The sequence below is a fragment of the Brachyhypopomus gauderio genome, unplaced genomic scaffold (assembly GCF_052324685.1).
Source record: "Brachyhypopomus gauderio isolate BG-103 unplaced genomic scaffold, BGAUD_0.2 sc57, whole genome shotgun sequence".
Lineage (NCBI taxonomy): Eukaryota > Metazoa > Chordata > Actinopteri > Gymnotiformes > Hypopomidae > Brachyhypopomus > Brachyhypopomus gauderio.
Window position 1 is genome coordinate 2058021 of NW_027506880.1, and position 27549 is coordinate 2085569.

General features: G+C 44.4%; 1 protein-coding gene across 2 annotated transcripts in view; it reads left to right on the forward strand.

The window, feature by feature from the left end:
• slc39a11 (solute carrier family 39, member 11) overlaps positions 1-27549 on the forward strand; it is a 110272-nt gene that overhangs the window by 54496 nt on the left and 28227 nt on the right. For both annotated transcript variants that reach the window (XM_076988014.1, XM_076988016.1), the window contains exon 6: positions 18626-18784. In XM_076988014.1, the coding sequence (XP_076844129.1) occupies positions 18626-18784 (159 nt within the window). The remainder of the gene's footprint in view (positions 1-18625; positions 18785-27549) is intronic.

Genomic DNA, 27549 nt, shown 5'->3' on the forward strand with positions numbered 1-27549 from the left:
TTTTGACAAAACCGAGCAGAAATGAGTGTCAGCTCAGGCTCTCCGGCCCATTAGCCGCTGGTGTCGGAAGGTCTAAAATCGAGAGGCAAAGCCCTCATGGCTAATTAAAGGGAGTGTACGAGAGGAGAAATCACTGTGCTCTGCCCACTGTAGCCTCCTTTAATGCCTTCATTAGGCTTCAGCTCCTCTCTGAGTGCCTGACAGCTGACTAGGGATCAGAAATGCTTCCACATATTCTCACTTTCACAGGCTTATGGTAAATTAACACATCTGACCATAGATGATTAAGAGGTAAGCCTTGAAAAAAAGGACTATGATTGACGAGCTCCTTAATTATTATTAAGACTATTTAATACTAGTAATTATTAAAGCTAGTATTAAATATTAGTATTACCACTGCCTTCCAAATGTAGAGGGACTAGTTAATTCAAGACCAGCATAATGATGGATGATGATCAGCTCACCATTCATGCGGAGCTTTAGAAGGTCAGTGCATCCTGTGTTTTAAATACCGCACACAGCCGCTTCTGACAACCTTACAGCAAAGGTGAAGTCTTCTGAACTCCCACAATTGTGATTGAATTGATGTCACTGATGGCACAATCGTTCTGTCTGTGAAGGCATTCTTGCATTAAGGCCTAATCTACACGAACAATGATAATTGATGTGTGATAATTGACTTTGGGTTGAGAATGGTGCAAATGCGCTATAACTTCTTTCTTTTCATTCGTCATAATGTTAATGTTAACATTAACAGTAAGTGCTAAATGTATTATTAACATTATGAAATTATTATCTTTATCATTAAATATATTATTAATGGTTTTGTTCATGTGGGTGGGATGCTGGTATAATGTTCTTAGGTCCAGGTTAAGAGATGTTAAACACTTTTGTCTCATGCTAATTGCTTTGGGCTGGGCTGTGATTGGTCCCTTTCTGATTTTTTGGTGATCACTTATATCTTAATATGATTATATCTTAATATTAACAATGTAATGGCCATTCCTTTAACGTTTCTTGTGATCACATTTTGGGTTTTCCTTCTCACAGCCATCACGAGAATATGCCATTTTAAACATTGTTTTTAGCTGAAACAAGATAATTAGATGGTGGAAATGTGGTATATGAATGTGGATGGTGAGTTCTCCATTTTCATGAAATAACTGATCGCTTACGTGTTTAATCTTTTCTTACATAATGAACCGTGTCTAAACAGAAATCTGGCTTGCCAATATCATTTAGATATTCATAAAAAATCCACAAAGACACACAAGCTGTTCAGTAGTATTAATATTATGACAGTAGGTTATAGGCAAAGGTCAAATATGATGTTTTTTCTGTTCCAGGTCTATATTCCACTTGTAATGCGTAAGTGCATGAATGCATTTGGACATGTGTGTACGTGTGAACAGCAGTGTGGGACTGCAGTAAATGCCGTAACAACACAGGACGTTAAGATAACAGGACAGTGGTGCAGGACAGTTCACTGCAGAGTCAGGACTGGCCAGCTCACATCTGACTGGGTTGTGTGGAAAAGCAAAAATATGTAGTCCAGATATATTATTACAGGAATGTATTCTTCCATTCCATTATTATTTTATGATTCCATTTCTTTTTATTTTTAATACGCTAGACAGCATTTGGCAGATTTTCTTATCCAGAGTGCCATACAGAAGCACTTTGCAGTCTCCTTTGAGAACCTCTGTTTAATGAGTTTAACGGGACATCTGTACTCTCTCCTGCTACTGTCACTGGTTTTCCTGCCGAGCGCGTGTTTCTGGCCTCGAGCCCACCCGGGAACAAGGCAGGGGGACTAGGGGAAGAGCAGCAGTTAGATCTCAGGAGGAAGGACCTCAGTGGTCGGATCACAGTGGGAAGGACCCCGAAAAACTTCAAACCTCACATGGTCTCAGCGGTACTGACAGGTCGTGTTCGGTCAGTGGGGTGCGGGGCAGATGAGAAGTGGGTTTAGTAGGAACAGGCCACGTGCCTGTGTTACCCAGACACAGCTGTGTAGAGGATGACCTCTGGTACTACAGCTCTGGTCCCACAGCTCTGGTTCTACAGCTCTGGTACTACAGCTCTGGTTCTACAGCTCTGGTTCTACAGCTCTGGTCCCACAGCTCTGGTACTACAGCTCTGGTTCTACAGCTCTGGTCCCACAGCTCTGGTACTACAGCTCTGGTACTACAGCTCTGGTTCTACAGCTCTGGTTCTACAGCTCTGGTCCCACAGCTCTGGTACTACAGCTCTGGTTCTACAGCTCTGGTCCCACAGCTCTGGTTCTACAGCTCTGGTCCCACAGCTCTGGTTCTACAGCTCTGGTTCTACAGCTCTGGTCCTGCAGCTCTGGTTCTACAGCTCTGGTCCTGCAGCCCTGGTTCTACAGCTCTGGTTCTACAGCTCTGGTCCCGCAGCTCTGGTCCTGCAGCTCTGGTTCTACAGCTCTGGTCCCGCAGCTCTGGTCCCGCAGCTCTGGTTCTACAGCTCTGGTTCTACAGCTCTGGTCCTGCAGCTCTGGTTCTACAGCTCTGGTCCTGCAGCTCTGGTCCTACAGCTCTGGTCCTGCAGCCCTGGTTCTACAGCTCTGGTTCTACAGCTCTGGTTCTACAGCTCTGGTTCTACAGCTCTGGTCCTGCAGCTCTGGTTCTACAGCTCTGGTCCTGCAGCTCTGGTTCTACAGCTCTGGTCCTGCAGCTCTGGTCCTACAGCTCTGGTCCTGCAGCCCTGGTTCTACAGCTCTGGTTCTACAGCTCTGGTCCTGCAGCTCTGGTTCTACAGCTCTGGTCCTGCAGCTCTGGTTCTACAGCTCTGGTCCTGCAGCTCTGGTTCTACAGCTCTGGTCCCGCAGCTCTGGTCCCGCAGCTCTGGTCCTGCAGCTCTGGTCCTGCAGCTCTGGTTCTACAGCTCTGGTCCCGCAGCTCTGGTACTACAGCTCTGGTACAAAGTTTAGCTCCAACACATCTGGCTGTTGGACGGCTCGTTTAAGTTTAACTAAATAGATCGTATAAAGATCTGGCAGAGAAAAAAGACTACATTGCACATACATGTATACATACATACACATACACACACGCATACGCATATGCATGTGCACATTGACACAAGCACCCAATCATAGAGCCCTCTCTAGTCTAGATCCCAATTGTCTAGACACTCATGTCTCTTCATTATCTTTTGGACTGAAGGGTGCGCGCACACACACACACACACACACACACACACACACACACACACACACACACACACACACACACACACACTCATACACACTAACAGATGCACTCTGTTGCAGACACACTTGTCTAGGTCAAGGGTTAGTTGGATGCTCATGTCTCTGCATTAGTTTTGATCTATGGACTGAAACAGACAGACACACACACACACACACACACACACACACACACACACACACACACACACACACACACACACAATGTGCTACTGTTGAGTTTCCAGTGTAGTTTGCCACTCATGTTTCTTGGCTCTGCGTTTGTTTAGTGCTGAATGCTTTATTGAAGAACCATGGTGAATAATTTATCAGGTAATTGGAAAAATCAAAGCCTCTCTGATGTTCTCTTTGTTTATTTTTTCTGACTACCTAATGAATGAGCAGGAGAAAATAACATGCTGGAGAAATGTGTGTTTGTGTGTACATGTCTGTGTCGGTGTTTGTGTTTGTGTGTGTGTGTGTGCGTGTGTGCATGAACGTGATTGTGTGCATGTTCATTGTTTGTGTGTGTGTGTGTGTGCGCGAGCATGTGTGTGCGTGCTCATTGTTTGTGCGTGTCTGTCTGTGTGCGTGCGCATTGTTTGTGTGTGTGTGTGCGTGCGCATGTGTGCGTGTTCATTGTTTTTGTGTGTGTGCGTGCGCATGTGTGCGTGTTCATTGTTTGTGTGTGTGTGGGTCATATATTGGTGGGCCTCTATGCAGACTTTTTTTTGTTATCACTCTTGTTTTTGCTGTTTGTACCCCTGCCCTACATCAGGGAACATCCTGTCTGGTAGTGTTGGTCAGCTGTCAGTTAGAGGGCTGGGAGCCTTGGCAGTTATCAAACTTTGACTTGCTCCACCAGCAGATACAGCACACCCAGTACGCCCCGTATGCCCCACATGCCCCACAGACCCGGTCCTTGCTCAGGCTCAGGATTGGTGTGGCAGATCAAGTCATGTATGCCACATGCTTCATTTTCTCATCTGACAATCCCAAATACACAGGGTTGTTCTTACATTATTCTTGTTATTTGATTTATTAATTTGCCTGTTGTGGAAAGACCATACGTGTACGTGTGCATCTTCCCAGGGTGCAGCTGTTGCCAGACAACAGTTGCCATGACAAAATTAACATTTGACCATCTCCTTGGTATTCACACAGCTTCGTTCAGTATGTGTTCGCAGCCCTAAGAACCCATCCCCCCCGTTTGAAGCACATCTGTACCACATGCTGCCTGCTTCCCTGGTCGTGTGGCAGTTCGATGGCCGTGTGAAGCTCTGGTTGTATCTGTGATGCAGTCAGTGCTGCAAACTGGGTAAAACTCATTAAAGTTCATAAAAAAAGTAGTCTTTTTGTTTTATTTAAAATATTTATTGTGTTATTAGATGTGCTGGGCCCATCAGAGTGCTTTTTTACATTACTGTCTCGGTTTTAGCTGATCCTGATGGCTGAACTGGGTGCGTTGGGAGAAACCTCTGAAGGCAGTTGCAGGCTATGTTTAGTTCACTGCAGGGTTAAACAGAGAAAACAAAATGACTATGAACAATGCATAAAACATGCAGTGTAATGAGTGTGTGTGTTCTCTGCTGGCTGTTCTGGGCCGTGGTCATCCTGGGTCGAGTCCTGCGCAGTCATGAGGATCAAAACACCGTTTTTCCACTATAAAGGAGGGTGTTAACAGCCTGATCAGAGCCATGTAATAAAGTACCATACACTCACCGGCCACTTTATTAGGTACACCTGTCCAACTGCTCATTAACGTAAATGTTGAATCAGCCAATCTCATGGCAGCAACTCGGTGCATTTAGGCATGGCAAAGACGATCCGATGCCTCTCCTGTGAGCTAAGAACACGAAACTAAAGCTACAATTTGCACAGGCTCACCTAATACCTCAGACCTGGGCAAACTACGGCCCGCGGGCCACATCCGGCCCGTTGTGCGTCCCTGTCCGGCCTGCGAGAGGCCAATCATAAATTTAACAAATATCTATGTCGTGCGTGCAATACAACTGTGACGCTTTTATTTGTGTGGATGTACGTGCTTGTGTGTGAGCTGTGCAAGAAACACTGTAGGTGATCAGCGACAAGTTAAGGCAAAATTTATACTTTCGCGAGTGAACGTAGCGCGTGACTCCGCACCCCTCGCACGAACCTCCGCGAACATTTACGTGACAAATTATAATTGTGAATTGTGTTCCAGGTTTGAAAAGTGCTGGAATGTTGGCTAAAATACTTCAAAATGCTTGAAATTGTAACACTATTTCGATTCACAACAAATAGCTGACTGAACAGGGGGGTATTCCAGAAAGTGGATTCAGTGAAGAAACCGGGTAAGTAAACTCAGAGTTAACGAAAACTCAGGGTTTTCCGTTCCAGAAACCGAGCTTAGAGAGAACCTGAGTCAGCTGGGAAATATTGAAATGGACCTTGGAAGTGCCGTAGAAGTGCTTTAAAGCTAGGTTTAAGAAAATGATGTAATCGCGCTGGCTCTGCCCGTGCGCGAGGGCCTCGCGCGCTATTGATTCGTGAGGTCGTGCACCTCTCGAATTTTGTAACTTCGCGCGCACGAAGTACTACACTCGAAATGATTCAAAATAATTTGCTTTTTTATCACATTATTTAATGGTTGTTTAAAGTCTTCACGTTCTCTCATGTTTCGTCCTGGAATAACAAGAGGCTTGTCACGTAGGGCAACGCCCCCTCTCGTAGCTGTCACTCTGGGTTCCCTCATGTCCGTGTTCCCTGCCTGTTTGTCCCACCCTGCTCGTTGGTTTTGATGATTCCTCGTTTGTTACCACGCCCCTGTGTCATTGTCATCACCTGTCCCTAGTTTAGTTCTGTGTATAAAAGTCCCTGTGTCTCCCTTGTCCGTATCGGTCTTTTTGTTTAATCCTGTTCATTGTCATTACGTGAGTTCGCTCTTTTGTATTTCCCGTCCTCCGTGTGTTTTGCCTGTTCTCCCCTGGTTTGCCTGCCTTGTTGTTTTTCCGGTTCGTGTTATGCCTGTGTATATTTCGTGTATGGACTGCCAACCCGATATGACCTGCGCCTGCTATCTCGACTCTGTCCATGGAATTTCCTTGAATAAATCTCGCTCTCCTCAGCGTTTGTGTCCGCCTTCCTGTTCTGCCCCGCGCAGAACGTTACAAGGCTCGTATTTGTTAATGAAATACAAGAAAACTGTTCATTCAGATGGCTATTTGTTGTGAAACGAAGTAGTTACAATTTCAAACATTTTCAAGTATTAAAAAATTCCAGCACTTTTCAAATCTGAAACAAAAAGCAACATTAAAATTGGTCAGGTAAATGTTCCTTCCATTGTTTTTGAGGGGTGTTTGTTTATACTAACACACATCGTTTCGGAGAACACTACACAGAATGTGACGCGGCAAGTATAAACGCCTCTACCATTTGCGGAAGTTCGTGCGAGGTGGGCGGGGCCACCGTAATGACGTCATTTTCGTTTGTGTGGCCCTCTGACACAATTCAGGTTTCTCATGTGGTCCCTTGTAAAAATGTATTGCCCACCCCTGTAATACCTTATAAGGTGGCCGGTGAGTGTACATACCTGTGTGTGTGTGTGTGTGTGTGTGTGTGTGTGTGTGTGTGTGTGTGTGTGTGTGTGTGCGCGCGCGCGCAGTTATTTGTGGGGGGTCTGTGTTGCATCATTGGTTGTAAAATGAACAATGAAACTGCAGAATAGTGTCCACCATCAGGGCTCTACAATCCCCAGGAATAACTGCTCTTTCTCTAGTCATCTCATGTGACGGGACTGTTGTGGTTAGGTTGAATATAGAAATCTATCTAAAGCCTTGTAGAGGTAATGTAGATGTGTGCTCTATGTCTGGCTAATACTATTCCATCTTGAAAACAACAGCGCAGTGTATGAGTGGGAATGAAATGCTATTGTAATGCTAATGTAATCATACAGTTCAGAGAGGAGATGAGGGCTGTAGTCAGCAGCTAAGACTAATAAAGTCATGATGTTGGTACTTGCAGGTCCTTTACAAGAGATTGCAAGTGTGACTCATGCTGAGTATAGTTTTTTTTTTGTGTGTGTTTGTGGTCTTCTAGACATAGTCTTGCTGACTATGATCATTCAGCTCTGATTACTCTGACCATTACTCCATGTGCTGTGTGTTCAGGAGGTATTGGAGTGTGATCTGCAGCAGGCTTAGTATCATGGGGCATTACACCACTTTAGTACGTGGGCTGCAGCCCACTGAACCCCACCCCAGCCCACGTACACAGACAGACAGACACACAGACACACACACTCACAGACGAACACACATAATCAGATTCCTGTGATGCGTTCCTGTGATGATTCACACTCAGAGCTCATTTATGTGTGATTAATAAGGGTGTAATGAAAACTGTAGTAAGGAAAAATTTATACAGTTTTGAAATTTGATATATTTTCACATTATATAAATAGGGTCTCTGATATATAAATCTTAATTTTTTACTGTGGCTTGATCTAAAGGAGTTTAGTTCTTTGTATGGTTTATAGTTCCATTGTGTGTGTTTATGCTGTTTAAGTCTACTCAAATTACTGTACTCTGTACAGTGTGTGTGTGTGTGTGTGGTGGGGGGATGGAAGGGGGGTCAGGAGGGCACCTACACATTGAACCCAGTTCACTAATCAGATGCTGACCTGCTCCTCAGGCCGAGGTAGCCGAACGATTTAACAAACACACCGTCTGTGTCAATATCGTTTTCCAGTGTGATGAGAGGCAGCTTTGGCCTTGGGCAGCCTGGCCACAGATCACAACAACCCACACTATTACAGCTCTGGTTCTACAGCTCTGGTCCCACAGCTCTGGTACTACAGCTCTGGTTCTACAGCTCTGGTCCCACAGCTCTGGTTCTACAGCTCTGGTCCCACAGCTCTGGTTCTACAGCTCTGGTTCTACAGCTCTGGTCCTGCAGCTCTGGTTCTACAGCTCTGGTCCTGCAGCCCTGGTTCTACAGCTCTGGTTCTACAGCTCTGGTCCCGCAGCTCTGGTCCTGCAGCTCTGGTTCTACAGCTCTGGTCCCGCAGCTCTGGTCCCGCAGCTCTGGTTCTACAGCTCTGGTTCTACAGCTCTGGTCCTGCAGCTCTGGTTCTACAGCTCTGGTCCTGCAGCTCTGGTCCTACAGCTCTGGTCCTGCAGCCCTGGTTCTACAGCTCTGGTTCTACAGCTCTGGTTCTACAGCTCTGGTCCTGCAGCTCTGGTTCTACAGCTCTGGTCCTGCAGCTCTGGTTCTACAGCTCTGGTCCTGCAGCTCTGGTCCTACAGCTCTGGTCCTGCAGCCCTGGTTCTACAGCTCTGGTTCTACAGCTCTGGTCCTGCAGCTCTGGTTCTACAGCTCTGGTCCTGCAGCTCTGGTTCTACAGCTCTGGTCCTGCAGCTCTGGTTCTACAGCTCTGGTCCTGCAGCTCTGGTTCTACAGCTCTGGTCCCGCAGCTCTGGTCCCGCAGCTCTGGTCCTGCAGCTCTGGTCCTGCAGCTCTGGTTCTACAGCTCTGGTCCCGCAGCTCTGGTACTACAGCTCTGGTACAAAGTTTAGCTCCAACACATCTGGCTGTTGGACGGCTCGTTTAAGTTTAACTAAATAGATCGTATAAAGATCTGGCAGAGAAAAAAGACTACATTGCACATACATGTATACATACATACACATACACACACGCATACGCATATGCATGTGCACATTGACACAAGCACCCAATCATAGAGCCCTCTCTAGTCTAGATCCCAATTGTCTAGACACTCATGTCTCTTCATTATCTTTTGGACTGAAGGGTGCGCGCACACACACACACACACACACACACACACACACACACACACACACACACACACACACACACACACACACTCATACACACTAACAGATGCACTCTGTTGCAGACACACTTGTCTAGGTCAAGGGTTAGTTGGATGCTCATGTCTCTGCATTAGTTTTGATCTATGGACTGAAACAGACAGACACACACACAGTGTGTGTGGGTCATATATTGGTGGGCCTCTATGCAGACTTTTTTTTGTTATCACTCTTGTTTTTGCTGTTTGTACCCCTGCCCTACATCAGGGAACATCCTGTCTGGTAGTGTTGGTCAGCTGTCAGTTAGAGGGCTGGGAGCCTTGGCAGTTATCAAACTTTGACTTGCTCCACCAGCAGATACAGCACACCCAGTACGCCCCGTATGCCCCACATGCCCCACAGACCCGGTCCTTGCTCAGGCTCAGGATTGGTGTGGCAGATCAAGTCATGTATGCCACATGCTTCATTTTCTCATCTGACAATCCCAAATACACAGGGTTGTTCTTACATTATTCTTGTTATTTGATTTATTAATTTGCCTGTTGTGGAAAGACCATACGTGTACGTGTGCATCTTCCCAGGGTGCAGCTGTTGCCAGACAACAGTTGCCATGACAAAATTAACATTTGACCATCTCCTTGGTATTCACACAGCTTCGTTCAGTATGTGTTCGCAGCCCTAAGAACCCATCCCCCCCGTTTGAAGCACATCTGTACCACATGCTGCCTGCTTCCCTGGTCGTGTGGCAGTTCGATGGCCGTGTGAAGCTCTGGTTGTATCTGTGATGCAGTCAGTGCTGCAAACTGGGTAAAACTCATTAAAGTTCATAAAAAAAGTAGTCTTTTTGTTTTATTTAAAATATTTATTGTGTTATTAGATGTGCTGGGCCCATCAGAGTGCTTTTTTACATTACTGTCTCGGTTTTAGCTGATCCTGATGGCTGAACTGGGTGCGTTGGGAGAAACCTCTGAAGGCAGTTGCAGGCTATGTTTAGTTCACTGCAGGGTTAAACAGAGAAAACAAAATGACTATGAACAATGCATAAAACATGCAGTGTAATGAGTGTGTGTGTTCTCTGCTGGCTGTTCTGGGCCGTGGTCATCCTGGGTCGAGTCCTGCGCAGTCATGAGGATCAAAACACCGTTTTTCCACTATAAAGGAGGGTGTTAACAGCCTGATCAGAGCCATGTAATAAAGTACCATACACTCACCGGCCACTTTATTAGGTACACCTGTCCAACTGCTCATTAACGTAAATGTTGAATCAGCCAATCTCATGGCAGCAACTCGGTGCATTTAGGCATGGCAAAGACGATCCGATGCCTCTCCTGTGAGCTAAGAACACGAAACTAAAGCTACAATTTGCACAGGCTCACCTAATACCTCAGACCTGGGCAAACTACGGCCCGCGGGCCACATCCGGCCCGTTGTGCGTCCCTGTCCGGCCTGCGAGAGGCCAATCATAAATTTAACAAATATCTATGTCGTGCGTGCAATACAACTGTGACGCTTTTATTTGTGTGGATGTACGTGCTTGTGTGTGAGCTGTGCAAGAAACACTGTAGGTGATCAGCGACAAGTTAAGGCAAAATTTATACTTTCGCGAGTGAACGTAGCGCGTGACTCCGCACCCCTCGCACGAACCTCCGCGAACATTTACGTGACAAATTATAATTGTGAATTGTGTTCCAGGTTTGAAAAGTGCTGGAATGTTGGCTAAAATACTTCAAAATGCTTGAAATTGTAACACTATTTCGATTCACAACAAATAGCTGACTGAACAGGGGGGTATTCCAGAAAGTGGATTCAGTGAAGAAACCGGGTAAGTAAACTCAGAGTTAACGAAAACTCAGGGTTTTCCGTTCCAGAAACCGAGCTTAGAGAGAACCTGAGTCAGCTGGGAAATATTGAAATGGACCTTGGAAGTGCCGTAGAAGTGCTTTAAAGCTAGGTTTAAGAAAATGATGTAATCGCGCTGGCTCTGCCCGTGCGCGAGGGCCTCGCGCGCTATTGATTCGTGAGGTCGTGCACCTCTCGAATTTTGTAACTTCGCGCGCACGAAGTACTACACTCGAAATGATTCAAAATAATTTGCTTTTTTATCACATTATTTAATGGTTGTTTAAAGTCTTCACGTTCTCTCATGTTTCGTCCTGGAATAACAAGAGGCTTGTCACGTAGGGCAACGCCCCCTCTCGTAGCTGTCACTCTGGGTTCCCTCATGTCCGTGTTCCCTGCCTGTTTGTCCCACCCTGCTCGTTGGTTTTGATGATTCCTCGTTTGTTACCACGCCCCTGTGTCATTGTCATCACCTGTCCCTAGTTTAGTTCTGTGTATAAAAGTCCCTGTGTCTCCCTTGTCCGTATCGGTCTTTTTGTTTAATCCTGTTCATTGTCATTACGTGAGTTCGCTCTTTTGTATTTCCCGTCCTCCGTGTGTTTTGCCTGTTCTCCCCTGGTTTGCCTGCCTTGTTGTTTTTCCGGTTCGTGTTATGCCTGTGTATATTTCGTGTATGGACTGCCAACCCGATATGACCTGCGCCTGCTATCTCGACTCTGTCCATGGAATTTCCTTGAATAAATCTCGCTCTCCTCAGCGTTTGTGTCCGCCTTCCTGTTCTGCCCCGCGCAGAACGTTACAAGGCTCGTATTTGTTAATGAAATACAAGAAAACTGTTCATTCAGATGGCTATTTGTTGTGAAACGAAGTAGTTACAATTTCAAACATTTTCAAGTATTAAAAAATTCCAGCACTTTTCAAATCTGAAACAAAAAGCAACATTAAAATTGGTCAGGTAAATGTTCCTTCCATTGTTTTTGAGGGGTGTTTGTTTATACTAACACACATCGTTTCGGAGAACACTACACAGAATGTGACGCGGCAAGTATAAACGCCTCTACCATTTGCGGAAGTACCATTTTCGTTTGTGTGGCCCTCTGACACAATTCAGGTTTCTCATGTGGTCCCTTGTAAAAATGTATTGCCCACCCCTGTAATACCTTATAAGGTGGCCGGTGAGTGTACATACCTGTGTGTGTGTGTGTGTGTGTGTGTGTGTGTGTGTGTGTGTGTGTGTGTGTGTGTGCGCGCGCGCGCAGTTATTTGTGGGGGGTCTGTGTTGCATCATTGGTTGTAAAATGAACAATGAAACTGCAGAATAGTGTCCACCATCAGGGCTCTACAATCCCCAGGAATAACTGCTCTTTCTCTAGTCATCTCATGTGACGGGACTGTTGTGGTTAGGTTGAATATAGAAATCTATCTAAAGCCTTGTAGAGGTAATGTAGATGTGTGCTCTATGTCTGGCTAATACTATTCCATCTTGAAAACAACAGCGCAGTGTATGAGTGGGAATGAAATGCTATTGTAATGCTAATGTAATCATACAGTTCAGAGAGGAGATGAGGGCTGTAGTCAGCAGCTAAGACTAATAAAGTCATGATGTTGGTACTTGCAGGTCCTTTACAAGAGATTGCAAGTGTGACTCATGCTGAGTATAGTTTTTTTTTTGTGTGTGTTTGTGGTCTTCTAGACATAGTCTTGCTGACTATGATCATTCAGCTCTGATTACTCTGACCATTACTCCATGTGCTGTGTGTTCAGGAGGTATTGGAGTGTGATCTGCAGCAGGCTTAGTATCATGGGGCATTACACCACTTTAGTACGTGGGCTGCAGCCCACTGAACCCCACCCCAGCCCACGTACACAGACAGACAGACACACAGACACACACACTCACAGACGAACACACATAATCAGATTCCTGTGATGCGTTCCTGTGATGATTCACACTCAGAGCTCATTTATGTGTGATTAATAAGGGTGTAATGAAAACTGTAGTAAGGAAAAATTTATACAGTTTTGAAATTTGATATATTTTCACATTATATAAATAGGGTCTCTGATATATAAATCTTAATTTTTTACTGTGGCTTGATCTAAAGGAGTTTAGTTCTTTGTATGGTTTATAGTTCCATTGTGTGTGTTTATGCTGTTTAAGTCTACTCAAATTACTGTACTCTGTACAGTGTGTGTGTGTGTGTGTGGTGGGGGGATGGAAGGGGGGTCAGGAGGGCACCTACACATTGAACCCAGTTCACTAATCAGATGCTGACCTGCTCCTCAGGCCGAGGTAGCCGAACGATTTAACAAACACACCGTCTGTGTCAATATCGTTTTCCAGTGTGATGAGAGGCAGCTTTGGCCTTGGGCAGCCTGGCCACAGATCACAACAACCCACACTATTACGGTCAGCTCTATAAGGCTTTTGATAAGCTAAGGCTTGTGATAAGAAGCAAACGTCTGGCCAATGTACTCCTGTAAAATCATTACATATTCAAAGCAAGGTTGTTCTTTTGTTTTGACAGCTTAGCTTTTCTCGCAGCTTTAGCTTCCCAGTGTGTGTTCACGGCAACAAGAGGCCATGGTGTTGTTGTTTCATTATGCAGCTCACAGACCGCAGTCACACACTCCACCACACCTGCAGAGGCTGCATGAATACCCATGTGCTTATGTAAGCCACACTATGGATATGACTAGCCTGTGGTGGTTTCTATGGCAGCATTTTGCTGAGAAGAAAGACTGATATTGGAAAGCTCTGGAACAGATACGCGTTTGGTCGGACCGAGTGAGATGGTCTGTGACCCGAACATTTGTTTTGACCTCTTCTTAAGGTGCTCCTGTTCTGCCAGTGTGTACGAAGCTCGGTGTGTGTGTGTGTGTGTGTGTGTGTGTGTGTGTGTGTGTGTGTGTGTGTGTGTGTGTGTGTGTGTGTGTGTGTGTGTGTGTGTGTGTGTGCCTGAGTGGGCTGTGTTGGTGTAGAAGGCACCTGTTGGCCATTCTGAACGGCCGTGTGGCGAGGAAAATAATTTCTGTTACCCAAATGAGTCTCATCTTTTGAAATCAGGGGAGCTCACCAACGTCTGGCCTGTCACGGTGACTCAGTATGGAGTGCGGTTGGAGCAGGCCTAATGAATGGGTGGAGGAGTGCTAACTACAGAGGGGAGCTGAAGACCGGAGCTTGAGTGATGGGTCAGGAAGCGTTAGAGACCCAGGATGACTGGGCATCTAATTCCACTGCATTGATCAGAGGTCGATTGAAAACGACAGAGCAGATCAATACAGCGTAAGGCTCACGCGACCGTGCACACGTGCAAGAGTGTAAATGTGAGTGACTGTGTCTGTATGGCCATGCATATTGAACACTGAGTGCAATCTGGATGAAGAAGATGATAATTACATCAGCCCTGTAAGTCAAAGTTCAATTGGCCAGATAACCCATGGCTCTATCAGCAACAGTTGGATGGATTTTGGGGGAGGTTCAGCATGTTTCCAGTAGAGGATTGTGGGTTTGAGCTCAGGTATACTCACTGACCCCAGATGTAGTCACTGACCCCAGATGTAGTCACTGACCCCGTGTGTCGTCGCTGACCCCGTGTGTAGTCGCTGACCCCGTGTGACGTGTGTAATCGCTGACCCCGGGTGTAATCGCTGACCCCGGGTGTAATTGCTAAGCCCGGGTGTAATAGCTGACCCCGGGTGTAATTGCTGACCCCAGATGTAGTCGCTGACCCCGTGTGTCGTCGCTGACCCGTGTGTAATCACTCACCCCGTGTGTAATCGCTGACCCTGGGTATAATCGCTGAGCCCGAGTGTAATAGCTGAGCCTGTGTGTGGTTGCTGACCCCAGGTGTAATCGCTGACCCCGGGTGTAATCGCTGACCCCATGTGTGGTCGCTGACCCCGGGTGTAATCACTGACCCCGGGTGTAATCTCTGACCCCGGGTGTAATCGCTGACCCCCGGTGTAATCTCTGACCCCGTGTGTGGTCCCTGACCCCGGGTGTAATCGCTGACCCCGGGTGTAATCGCTGACCCCGGGTGTAATCGCTGAGCCCGTGTGTGGTCGCTGAAACCAGGTGTAATCGCTGACCCCGGGTGTACTCGCTGAGCCAGTGTGTGGTCGTTGACCCCGGGTGTATTACAGTTCAGCCTGTACTATTACTGTCTTTCATCATCATAGATCAATAATAATTTAATAATTAAAAGAAAAAAAACCCTATAGAGCAGGACTTTTTTGTTCTTGTCACGTAGGGCTACGCCCCCTCTACTCGCTGTCACTCCGGTGTCCCTGTTCTTCATCGGTGTTGTTCCTTGCCCAGTTATCCCACCCTGCGTGTCTGTTGCCCTGGTTTCCCTCTGTCTGCCACGCACGTGTCGTCATTGTGTTCAGTTGTGTCTAGTTTAGTCCTGTGTACTTGTATCTCTGTGTTTCGCCCGTTGTCGGTTATTTGTGGTTTGTTCGGTTTTGTGGATTATCTGTCAACGCTGTTCTGGTATTTTCCATCTCCGTTGTATTTCTCCGTTGTGAATGGCTCTCCTGTGTGGAGGGGTTGGGGTGTGGAGGAAGTGGAGGTGTGTGGAGGGGTTTAGAAGTGTGGAGGGAGTGGAGGTGTGTGGAGGGGTTAATAGGTGTGGAGGTGTGTGGAGGGAGTGGAGGTGTGTGGAGGGAGTGGAGGTGTGTGGAGGGGTTAATAGGTGTGGAGGTGTGTGGAGGGAGTGGAGGTGTGTGGAGGGGTTAATAGGTGTGGAGGTGTGTGGAGGGAGTGGAGGTGTGTGGAGGGGTTATTAGGTGTGGAGGTGTGTGGAGGGGTTAATAGGTGTGGAGGTGTGTGGAGGGGAGTCGTGGGGTGTGGAGGGGAGTGGAGGTGTGTGGAGGGGTTAATAGGTGTGGAGGTGTGTGGAGGGGAGTCGTGGGGTGTGGAGGGGAGTGGAGGTGTGTGGAGGGGTTAATAGGTGTGGAGGTGTGTGGAGGGGAGTCGTGGGGTGTGGAGGGGAGTGGAGGTGTGTGGAGGGGTTAATAGGTGTGGAGGTCTGTGGAGGGGAGTGGTGGGGTGTGGAGGGGTTAATAGGTGTGGAGGTCTGTGGAGGGGAGTGGTGGGGTGTGGAGGGGTTAATAGGTGTGGAGGTGTGTGGAGGGGAGTGGTGGGGTGTGGAGGGGTTAATAGGTGTGGAGGTGTGTGGAGGGGTGTGGTGGGGTGTGGAGGTGTGTGGAGCGTCTTTTTGCTTGTGCAAACGAGGGGAGTCGGAATTCGGCACAACACGTTTGTTTGGGGAAAAAAAATATCCATCGTGCCTGCTGCTTGCATGTGCTAAATGAAATTGAGCACTTTCTTCTTTGATTTACAACTTTGTCCTACCACCTGATTAACTTTCTGCTCCGCCCCTGACGGGTGAAGAAACATCTACAGAAAAGCCACACCTAATTATAAGCTGCATGGTTCAAAGCGTGAGGGAATAAGTAGCGGTTTATAATCTGGAAAATACGGGTAGCAATCGTAGGGGCTCCGCTGTGGCGTGTCGAGGCCGCGTTCCGTTCTTCAGCGCTGTGTTTGCAGGGTTCATCCACCTTTACAAGGTGGAATTCAAGCACTTGTCAAATACCGTGAAACCGATATAATTTTGAAAAATACTGTCATATAGTATTTTTTGGTCATATTGCCCAGCACTAGTCTGAATCTTCTAACATCAGCTGAAATGTGCAAAGTGTTTTGTCCCTAACTTTAACCAATCTTAATATAGCACAAAGTGAAAAAGGCCATTTTACATTTTTATGTGGAATATGAAAAAGATATCTGGAAAAAATGAATGATGAATAATGCATCTTGTAGCCACTTTCAGTTGAAAATTGATCTAATATATCAGATGGGGGAGGGGTTTGTTTATAATTATCTTATTCTACTTCTACATTTACCTTATTTACTTTGCTTTATTACTTAGGGACTCTAGACTAAAGCAACAACGGGCTCAATTAGGAGTGTACGTGGAGCTGATGGAGATGACAAGCAGATAAAACTAAACTAAACAGCAAAGCTGTGTGTGTGTGTGTGTGTGTGTGTGTGTGTGTGTGTGTGTGTGTGTGTGTGTGTGTGTGTGTGTGTGTGTGTGTGTGTGTGTGTGTGTTTGAGTAGTCGTGCCTACAAAGAACATGACCTTACCTGCCTTCAAGAGTCGTGTCGAGGTTTTGCCTTAGTCACGCAACCTACACAGTGAATAGGGTTCCGGTGTAGAACTGAAGATGTTCTTACTCTTGTATCCTGTCCCCTGAGGGTCCACTTCATGTTGTGTCCTGGCAATGTCAAACTGTCCCCAGGTCTGCCGCTAATCCAAGCCCATGTGTGTCATGTTTAACTAGATGCTTGTAGTATTCTCGTTAAATCACACTTCAAGGGCAAACATGCGCAGACTTACTAATCGCTAACACCTTAAATCCAGCGAATTAACATCCATCAGCATCTTTGCCATACTGAATATTTCCGTCACTGCATAATAAAACTTGCAACCTCGTTCAGGTTTTGGCTTACATGGTAAATGCTAGCAGCACACATAATGAGTAATGTAGTGTCCATTTTGTGTGTGTCCATGTCACAGAGAACAATGCTGCTGACCTTTCGACTTGCCATTCGGACGACTTTAATGAGGGTCTGGGGTAGAGGGATGGGGCTTTGGCACCAGGGTTTAAGCTTGAAGACAGGAACGTTTTTTACAAGTGATAGCACTCATTGAACCCAGTACATAGAATCACTTTGATTCATGGGATAGAAAGAAATTTCATCTTTGACTTGTTTTTTGTTGTTCATAGGTAATCACATTGTTGCTGTGATTAAGAAGATTAGGAAATTAGAAACAAGGGTTTTTAGTGATTATATAATTTGACCTACAGTAGTGTGTACTGTGCAGTAGTGTGCAGTGTACTGCCAGACTTACAAATGTGTGATTTACTCAGTTATTTCTCTTTGATTATTAAATTACTGACAAACTTAACCAATTCAATATTTAAACACTGAAGTAAATATTTAAACAATAATTAAAATGGTGATTTAAATGATTGAACCATAGTTTAGAGTTATTCATATTGTAAAGCATGTATGCCTTTTATGGACACACCCACCGATACATACACACACACACACACACACACACACACACACACACACACACACACACACACACACACAGCTGTGCCTGTGCCTGTGTCTGTGTGTGTGTATCCACAGCTCCTCACTGTGTATCTGTTGTATCTGTTTTATGGAGAACAAAGAAACTCTATACTCACACGCCCCACCTCTATCACTGACCAAGCCAATTAGTGGCACAGCGATTTTTACAGAGATTGATTGAACATATTGATTTGGGCTTAGTGACTCGTCTTAAAAAGGAGCATGTACTAATTTGTTTATTGAATTGTTGTCATTTAGATCTTTCAGTGCATTGATTAAAATATTAGTTATTGGCTTTCAGCAGAGTCTCTGGACCATATATTTGTGCTGTGGTCAATCAAGAATTCATTAGAATCTTTCGAAAGAAAATTATCTTGAGCAAAACAAGCTTATGATATCAAATTTGCTGACGATGTGATTTATATGTTTGCTCATATTGTTATATATATATGTTTGCTGATGTTGTTAATTATATGTTTGCTGGTCCTTTGCCAGTAGTCTTTTCTGTGTTCCCGTGGACAAGTTTATGCCATGAATCAATGTGCTCTCATTATTTTTCACAATCATAACACTGGGATTGTGTTTTTCTGACACATTAAACAGAGAATGGAGAAGTTTACCAAAGACGAAAGGGAGTCCATACCAGCCATGCAGAAGGTCCAGAACTGGGGTTCAGACCACAGGAAGCAAGCAGCATATCGCAGAACAGCTGGAGACGTATCGTGCTGCTGATCCTGGCCATCACCATACACAACATTCCTGGTGAGGCCATCTCTCCTGCTCATCCTGGCTCTCAACATACACACAGTTCTCCCTGAGATCCTGGTCCTGGTCCTGGTCCATCTCATGATCCATGGACCTTTCTGCTCACTTGGGCCTTTGTTTCCTTTAAATCACTTTAAATCCTTCAAATCACGCAGGTATTTCCTCTCAGCAGTCATAGCCCACACAGTGGTGTTGGCATTAGGTTCATACCGACGTTGATGATGTTCAATAAGTATGGTGTCAGTATGAACAGTATGTATCATTACATGATACATATATGATATTATGCATTTAGAGATAAATCCTGTATAATAGAATCTTAGGAGTTTTTTGCTCTTGTCTAGGAGTGAATAAATAACATCTCACTGATCATGTTCTAAACAGAAAACCCATGGGCAGGTCATCAATGTTTCTTTGGATGGTTATGCCGTGTAGTTTGCCCAGTTTCTGCTGTGAGATGGCTGTGAAGTTCAGACATGATAATGTGAGAATTTGATGATCTGCAGAGTGTGTGTGCGTGAGTGTGTGTTGATGTGTGATGTCACCTATGGCAAGGAGATGAGTTGACCTTTTCTCCTTGCAATTCAAGACTTCCTCTTTTTCCTCTTCTTGATGGATGACGATCGAAATGTTTTTGACCCTTTGGTCTTGAAAAGGTCTCATTTCAGGGCTGGATCTCCGTTCTCCTTTATATTAACGTGTACTGGGGTGGAATTTCCTGGGAAAAAAGTGTCACAGCTTTCCCAATTATTTTCAGCTCTGCCATTTCAAATGTTTGGTGAGTTTAGGGAGTGCTTCCTTTAGAAGGAAGCTAAAAAAGCTTTTTATTACATCTTAAAATGGATATACAGTTGTGATCAAATTTATTCAACCCCCAATGCTGCGAAGGGTTTTATGGAATTCAGTGCACATTTGTAATTGTGTTCATAATGAAATCTTACAAGGACTTGTTAAAGAACTAAATGCAACTAAGATAGCATCAATTTTTTTGTCATAAAGTATTAAATGGCCTTTTTGTGATTTCTTCATTGACACAATTATTCAACCCCTTTACGACTACCACTCCTAAGAACAGAGGTTCATTTCAGTGTTTTCCATCAGGTATTGAAAACATCTGTGGATGTCAACAAGCAGCAATCAAGCATGATAAGCACCAATTAGGCAGATTTAAAAGGACTGTGATACTCAGCTCCTTCTAGAAATCTACTGGTGTGTTTCCAAGCATGGTGAAGGCAAGAGAATGGTCCCAGAAGACAAGAGAAGAGGTTATTGCTCTTCACAAGAATGGCAATGGATATAAAAAGATTGCGAAGTTGTTAAATATTCCAAGAGACACTATCGGAAGTATCATTCGCAAGTTCAAGTTAAAGGGCACAGTGGAAACGTTACCTGGTCGTGGCAGAAAGAAGATCCTGACCGCGACTGCTGTGCGCTACCTGAAGCGTAATGTGGAGAAAAATCCCCGCGTGACTGCTAAGGAACTGAAAAAAGACCTGTCAGATGTGGGCACTGAAGTTTCAGCTCAGACAATAAGGCGCGCACTGCATAACGAAGACCTCCATGCCAGAACGCCCAGACGCACCCCCTTGCTGACTCCAAAGAACAAGAAAAGTCGACTGCAGTATGCCAAAAGTCATGTGGACAAGCCACAAAGGTTTTGGGACAGTGTACTGTGGTCAGATGAAACTAAATTAGAACTGTTTGGGACAATGGACCAGCGCTATGTTTGGAGAAGGAAGAACCAGGCTTATGAACAAAAGAACACCTTGCCTACTGTGAAGCATGGCGGGGGGTCAATTATGCTTTGGGGCTGTTTTGCTTCTAATGGTACAGGAAAGCTTCAACGTGTGCAGGGTACCATGAATTCCCTTCAGTACCAGGAGATCTTGGAGGAAAATGTGATGGAGTCAGTCACAAACCTGCGGCTTGGGAGACGTTGGACCTTCCAACAGGACAATGATCCGAAGCACACATCCAAGTCCACTAGAGCATGGTTGAACATGAAAGGCTGGAACATTCTAGAGTGGCCATCGCAATCACCAGACTTAAATCCAATTGAGAACCTCTGGTGGGACCTAAAGAAGGCAGTTGCAGTGCGCAAGCCTAAGAATGTGACTGAACTGGAGGCTTTTGCCCATGAAGAATGGGCTAAGATACCCATAGGTCGCTGCAAGACACTTGTGTCAAGCTATGCTTCACGCTTGAAAGCTGTCATAACTGGAAAAGGATGTTGTACTAAGTACTAAAAAATAATGTCACTAGGGGGTTGAATAAAACTGATAATGATGTGAGCACAGTAAAGACATTTGTGGTTATTCCATCATAAATATTATGTTATGTTTGTCTAATTTATAAGTGCCTCTTTGATATAATTGTAAATAAGATGACTGAAATGATCAAAATCAATGTCAAACTGGCCAAAACACTTTATTTCAGTGGGGGTTGAATAAATTTGATCACAACTGTATCTGTCATTGTATTAATATCAAACATTATCTCACCAACGACTACAGGCGGATTGGCCTCTCTCTTAAGTCCGCCATGTCTCACTTCCCTGAAATGTCTTAATTGGATGAGAAAAGGAACTCAGAATGTAAAGAGCATGTACAGGTGGATGGACTATAGTAGGTACACCATGGCTTGGTGTATGGGACATCTGCCAGTCTGCTCCAGGAGGCCATGCCTGTTGCTCTTAAGTTCACCACGCCGTAGCATGCATCTCAGCTTTTTTTCTGTAATGTTTTCCTCCAATGTGGTCTGAACTCTTTTTTTTTGCCTTTTACTGAAGTAATGAATCCTGTGCAAAGAAGACAGAATTAATTAAGCAATGCAGTTGTAGAAGTACTGCGCTGAGTAGCCGTGCGGACTGACACAGGGCCTGATGACCCACCTCAGCTCTGGTCTCCGTTCAGGAACGGGATCTCTGAAGCTGCGAACACACTTTAGTGCATACATCAGGAATCCTGAGGAAGTGCTTCACACAGTCACAAAGCCCAGTGGAGAGGGTTGTGTTCCTTTTCATGTTGATTTCATTAAGATAGTTGAAAGGGTCAATTGATTTTATTTCTCACGCAGAGCCTCGCACAAAAGGTCATCTCATGTAGACGTGAAATAAATGGTGATTACTGGCTTCATAACAAACGTACATAACCCCACCCCTCATCCTGACCTCCTTTAATTGATTTCCATATTTGAGGTGCTCTGAGTTTCATGCATTTTAATTGCTTTCTTGTGTGCAAGTGGAATTAACTGTTAATCTGAATGGATTTGTTTTATACAGTCTGGAACTTGATGTTCTGTGGACAGTTACACCACTTATATGCCACTACACTAGTGCTGCAAACATACAGGCCCACCCGAGTGTTTGGTGAGGCTCACAAGGAAGCCAGGCAAAAATGGAAAAACCTTATATTTCAGTTCCTATATTGTTCACTCTTTATTCTGTATTCATTCTTTATTATATCCTTTAATGACAACTAATGCAGTCACTAGTTTATTCATTAGAAGTCCTAGACCATGGGTTAAAGCAAGAAATTTTCATTTGACTGAAAATTTTTCCTGGCAAAAGACAATGCTAGCAATTACTGAAAATGTGGTGTAGTTGGGACACGACCTCTTTTGCCTAATTCTACACAATAAACACATTTATAAAGTATATTTATCTAAACAGCCTGTGTAAGGAGAGAAGAGAGAATCTATGAAGTGACAAAATGCAACACCTGAGCAATAAATGTACATAAATCTGGGGGTCCTCTTCAGAAAACTATTTAAAGATCAAGTCAAATTTAGTGAATCCTGGTGAGTTTTAAAAGGTATGAAGCTCTCTTGTTTTTATCAAATTCACTATTCACAAAAACATAAGCCGTAAGATTACCTGCTTTAAGTAGGTATGTTACAAAAAAATTACACTGGATAGAGCTTTTAAATACAAACAGAACAAAACCATCCATGTTAAGCCTGGTTTAAGCCATTATATTTGACCGAAATTTTCGGGCGCCGAAAATGACGTAATCGCGCTGGCTCCACCCGTGCGCGAGAGCCTCGCGTGCTGGTGATTCGCAAGGTCGTGCACCTCTCGAATTTTGTAACTTCGCACGCGCCGCGCCTCAGCACAATGAACAAAGTCATGTTTGCAGGGTTCATACACCTTTATAAGGTGGAATTAAAGCACTTGCACGTCACTTTCAAGGTCCATTTCAACACGTTTTCAATGTTACATTTAATTAAGTTAAATATTTATACATATACTCGAAATGATTCGAAATAATTCGCTTTTTATCACATTTTTTAATGGTTGTTTATTTTCAAAACACCCAATCTTAATGTCTTCACGTTCTCTCATGTTTCCTGGAATTACAAGAGGCTCGTATTTGTTAACGTAATGCAAGAAAACTGTTCAGTCAGACAGATATTTGTTGTGAAACGAAGTAGTTACAATTTCAACATTTTAAAGTACTTTAGCCTAAATTCCAGCACTTTTCAAACCTGGAACACATAGCAACATTAAAATTCTCCTGTTTTTGAGCGGTGTTTCTTTATACTACCACATATCGTTTCGGACAAGACTGCAAAAAGAATGTGACGCGTCAACTAGCCTCCGCCGTTCGCGCAAGTTTGCACGAGGTGTACAGAGTCGCGCGCTACGGTCACGTCAGGCAGGAGGGAGGTCACTTTTCTACATAATGTCCGTAAATCTGAAGGCGGAATGACCCGCAAGTCAATCAAATGACACCGCCGTCATCCATCCAGCGCTGATGAGCGCCAGTGAGAATCATATTTCGGCCACAAAAGATAGCACGCACGCGCGTGTGGTTTATTATGATTTGACGGATTTTTTCCCCAAAAAAATCAAATGACGGAAATCCGTCGTAGTGACGGAGAACTTTAACCCATGTCCTAGACCTTTCTTGCCAGTCTTTCCCAGTCACTCACAATGTACTCACAGGCTAGCATTGTTCATTTAAAACAAGGTAATGAAATAAGCTAATTAAATGAGCAAATTAAACAAGTTAATTGCAAGTTGCAACAAGCAGCAGTTGTGGGATGGACGATGCTGCTTTGAAGGCTATTTTTTGCAATGACTCATGAAATCATCTCTGCATCAAGGCCAAAGATCTTCCGCCAGGTCTGTTAAAGCATGGGGAAGGTAGATGGGCTGCTGACCAGCTTTTACTATTAACTTTGTCAAGGTAAACTGCAGCAGACAGAGCAACAGAGTTGGTAGAGGAGAAAAGGGTCTAATCTTTCAGTTGTTTTTCCATTGCACCAGACAACACATTTTTTTCACAGGTGTTTACTGGTACTTGCCTATTGTATTCATACAAATAGGTGAGTCATCAATGCTGATGGCCTCTGACCTCAATTGAGATTACCACAGACTTCGGTTAGATTCATATTAATGTATACAGTTAATTCGGCACAGGCTGGTAATCTGAGAGCGTCCATTTCTTCAGCTGACCTGGTGAATGGCTTTGGCTGAAAACTAAAAGCATGAATTGACATGCATTTGTGGTCTTAATTTTGCTCAGAATAAAGTGCAGGAGAACTTCTCGCACACTCTGCTGAGGGGGAAACGCTCTGCTTGACTTCACCTTGCAATGAGAGATGTAAAGGATGCTGAGGCTAGAGCAGGCTATACTGCACTTTTAATAATGATAATAAGGTACACACAGAAAAATTCTGAACACTTGTGAGACAACAACTGACAACCAGGCTAGACAAAATACGCACTTAAATACATGAGCACAAACTGGACACAAATGCAGCACATCACATCAACGAGACGAGGAACAGATGATGGAAATGACAGAGACGAACACACACACATGAATGTAGACAGAGTTGAACACACAACAACATGCCCAAAGGGAGGAGTTAGGGGCTATACCTTAACAGGGGCTATACCTTAACAGGGGCTATACCGTGATGGGGGCTATAACTTAACAGGGACTGTACCGTGAAGGGGCTGTACCATGACGGGGTCTGTACCGTGTGACGTGCCATCTTTGCGTAGTTTTGCATACCAGTTGTCCAAAACGGACTCACCTGTACATTTTGTTTCTCCACATCAAAAGTCCTTAAAGAAATCACAGGAATTAAATACTGTTCTTTTTGGCAAAGCAGAGGTGCATTTTTCCCACCAGCCACTCCGTATTTTTGTCCACACTGCCTCCTCAAATGTGGCCTTACTCAGGTTTCCTCCTAAAGACAATTTGCACAGCGTATCCTGGGGCAATCAGAAGGCTAGATGCTATCTCAAGCTTTACAGGAAGGCCAGTAGTACCAAAAAAGCCCACTTAACCTGATTTACGATGCACTAAATATTTCACTCTCAGAGGAAGAAATTTTTTTTTTTGTTTTGAATCTTTGGAGCATGGGTGAACAACCGGGTGAGTGACGGGTACAGTTTCATCCTCAGAAAGGTTTGAGTCAAGTCTGCAGTTCAATGGCAAAAACAATAAAGTACAATGGTGTGTAACAACAGCAATGACCATAAGTATGTATTCTTATTCTGCCCAGTATAGATAAGAGGTGAGAAAAGTCACTGACACTCAGATGACCGCATGGATCACGAAGCAGATAATCATAAACCATGAATTTGATGACCACATGAATCGCGACTCAGATGATCACATAAACCATGAATGGGATGACCACATGAATCACGACTGAGATGATCACATAAACCATGAATGGGAGGACCACCTGAATCGTAAATCAGATCACCACGTGAATCCTTAATCAGATTACTGCATTAATCGTTTGTGGGAACTCGCCAAAGTCCATTTAGGTTGGACGTCCACATTCGCCAAAATGTCACATTATAGGCCAATTAAAAGCCATTATACATCCAATCACTTTCCAGTAATGATGTGTGCGTCATTACATACATTTATTCAAGTTGGCATTCACCTATTAGTATGACAACAATAGGACAGATTGTACTCTGTTCTTCAGCCACTAAGTCTTCCACCAACGGTGCGACTCTTTCTGCTACAGTTTGCCTTGATAAAATAGTAAAGCTTGTCACAGTGAGCTGCCTTCAACATGCTTCATACTTTGGCATTGATGCTTATTTCTTGAGCAATGATAAATCCAGTTTTCGTAGCAGACTGCCAATCTTCATCAGAGAGCAGCAATTTAATTTTTTTAAATAGCTTGTTTTAATGAACAATGTTAGAGTATACATTATGTTCTACTGGGAAACTGCACAAATCAATGGCAAGAAATACCCTCTAGTGGAGATGGTGTCTGCATCAATTGCTAATAAAAGACAGAGTGGATAAATATACCATAAGTAATACCATAATACCACCTGCATGTACCGTAATTCCATTGGGAGGAATTCTACTTGTGTCAATTAAGATCTCACATGCAGTTCTGTAGAAGGAGAGTAAGAAAGTAGGACAGTGCACATCTAGACTGGCTAACTCAGGTCCTGCATAACAACTCAGAGACTTAACACCTTTTTTGTCACAATGATGACCTTTCTAGCACTTGTACAATCAATGTTCAGGGAAAAACAACATCCTTTGAAGTACATTAAAACAAAATTACTAGAGATCTAGTGGGGGGGTTACCAAAAAGATCTTTACGGGCATTCTCAATATGACCGCAAGCACTCTGCCTCTGACAGAGGTCACAGCCTTCAGACACAAAGGAAATACTGTAATTTTTTCTTGTCTGCTCTTTTATTATTGTTGTTGGCTTCACCCAAGAGGCCCCTTCAGACTTTGGCCTTTTTAATGAGTTAATAAATAAATATAATTTCTGCAGAAAAATCAACTGCCATTCTGCTAATTTCGGAGGTGCAAGGCTAGACATGGGTGAGGTAAATTCTCACTGCAAACACACTTGTAATTAGCAATCTGACAGTGCCAACTGTGTTACCGGTGTGATGAAGTTTTAAAAGTTCCTTTCAGGAAGGCTGGCTAATGCCAAAGTTGACGCTGATTTGGGTCCCTCAACCTCAAGCACTAAGCAACACAGTACGCCATGCAAACCTTTCTGTTCGACAGTATTTTCAGACTTTGCTATGCCTGTGTGCATGGGAGAAGATATTTGAAAGAGATTCTTCAGCTAGAGCACAGTGAAAGGACAGCACATGTTTCTGTACCCTTTACAAATGGTGCCAGGCATCATGCCTTTAAAAGCTTAACTCTGGTCTGAAATGGCTACTGCCTGTAGACTCATTTCATTCAGACAGATTCTTTTGTGCATTTGATGGCATGCAGACTTTCTGAACTTACCAGAAGACCTTGTGCACTGTACACTGGATGTGAAAGATGTTTGTCCAGGTATGTTGTACATAGGTACTAGAAGTTGTACAAATTTGAGGGTTTTCTGCTTTGGAAACTACAATACAAATGAGCGAAAGAAAGACTAGTGTGTTATGTGCTTGAAAAGAGAGATTGTTGTTGACTGTTATAATCTGGATGAGGGTGACCGGCACTCTGGGGACCTTGTTTCTGCTCTCTTTGAATGACTAATTGTGACGGGCAGGGTGAGCAACTTAAAAAGGAAGCGATCACGCCAAGTCTCAGGGAAAGAGGATGGTTTAATAGAAAGTGTGCAAACCAAAAACCCGTGCATTGTTCCGAATGAAGGAAATAATAACCAGCAGTCAACTGGTACAAAGACAAGACATATATAGACGAACAAACGACCCCCCACAACGTGACAGACCCCCCCACCAAAGCCGCACTCCCCTCCGGATGTGCGGCTTACAGCGGCAATTCACAAAACACAACAAAGGGGCGGGA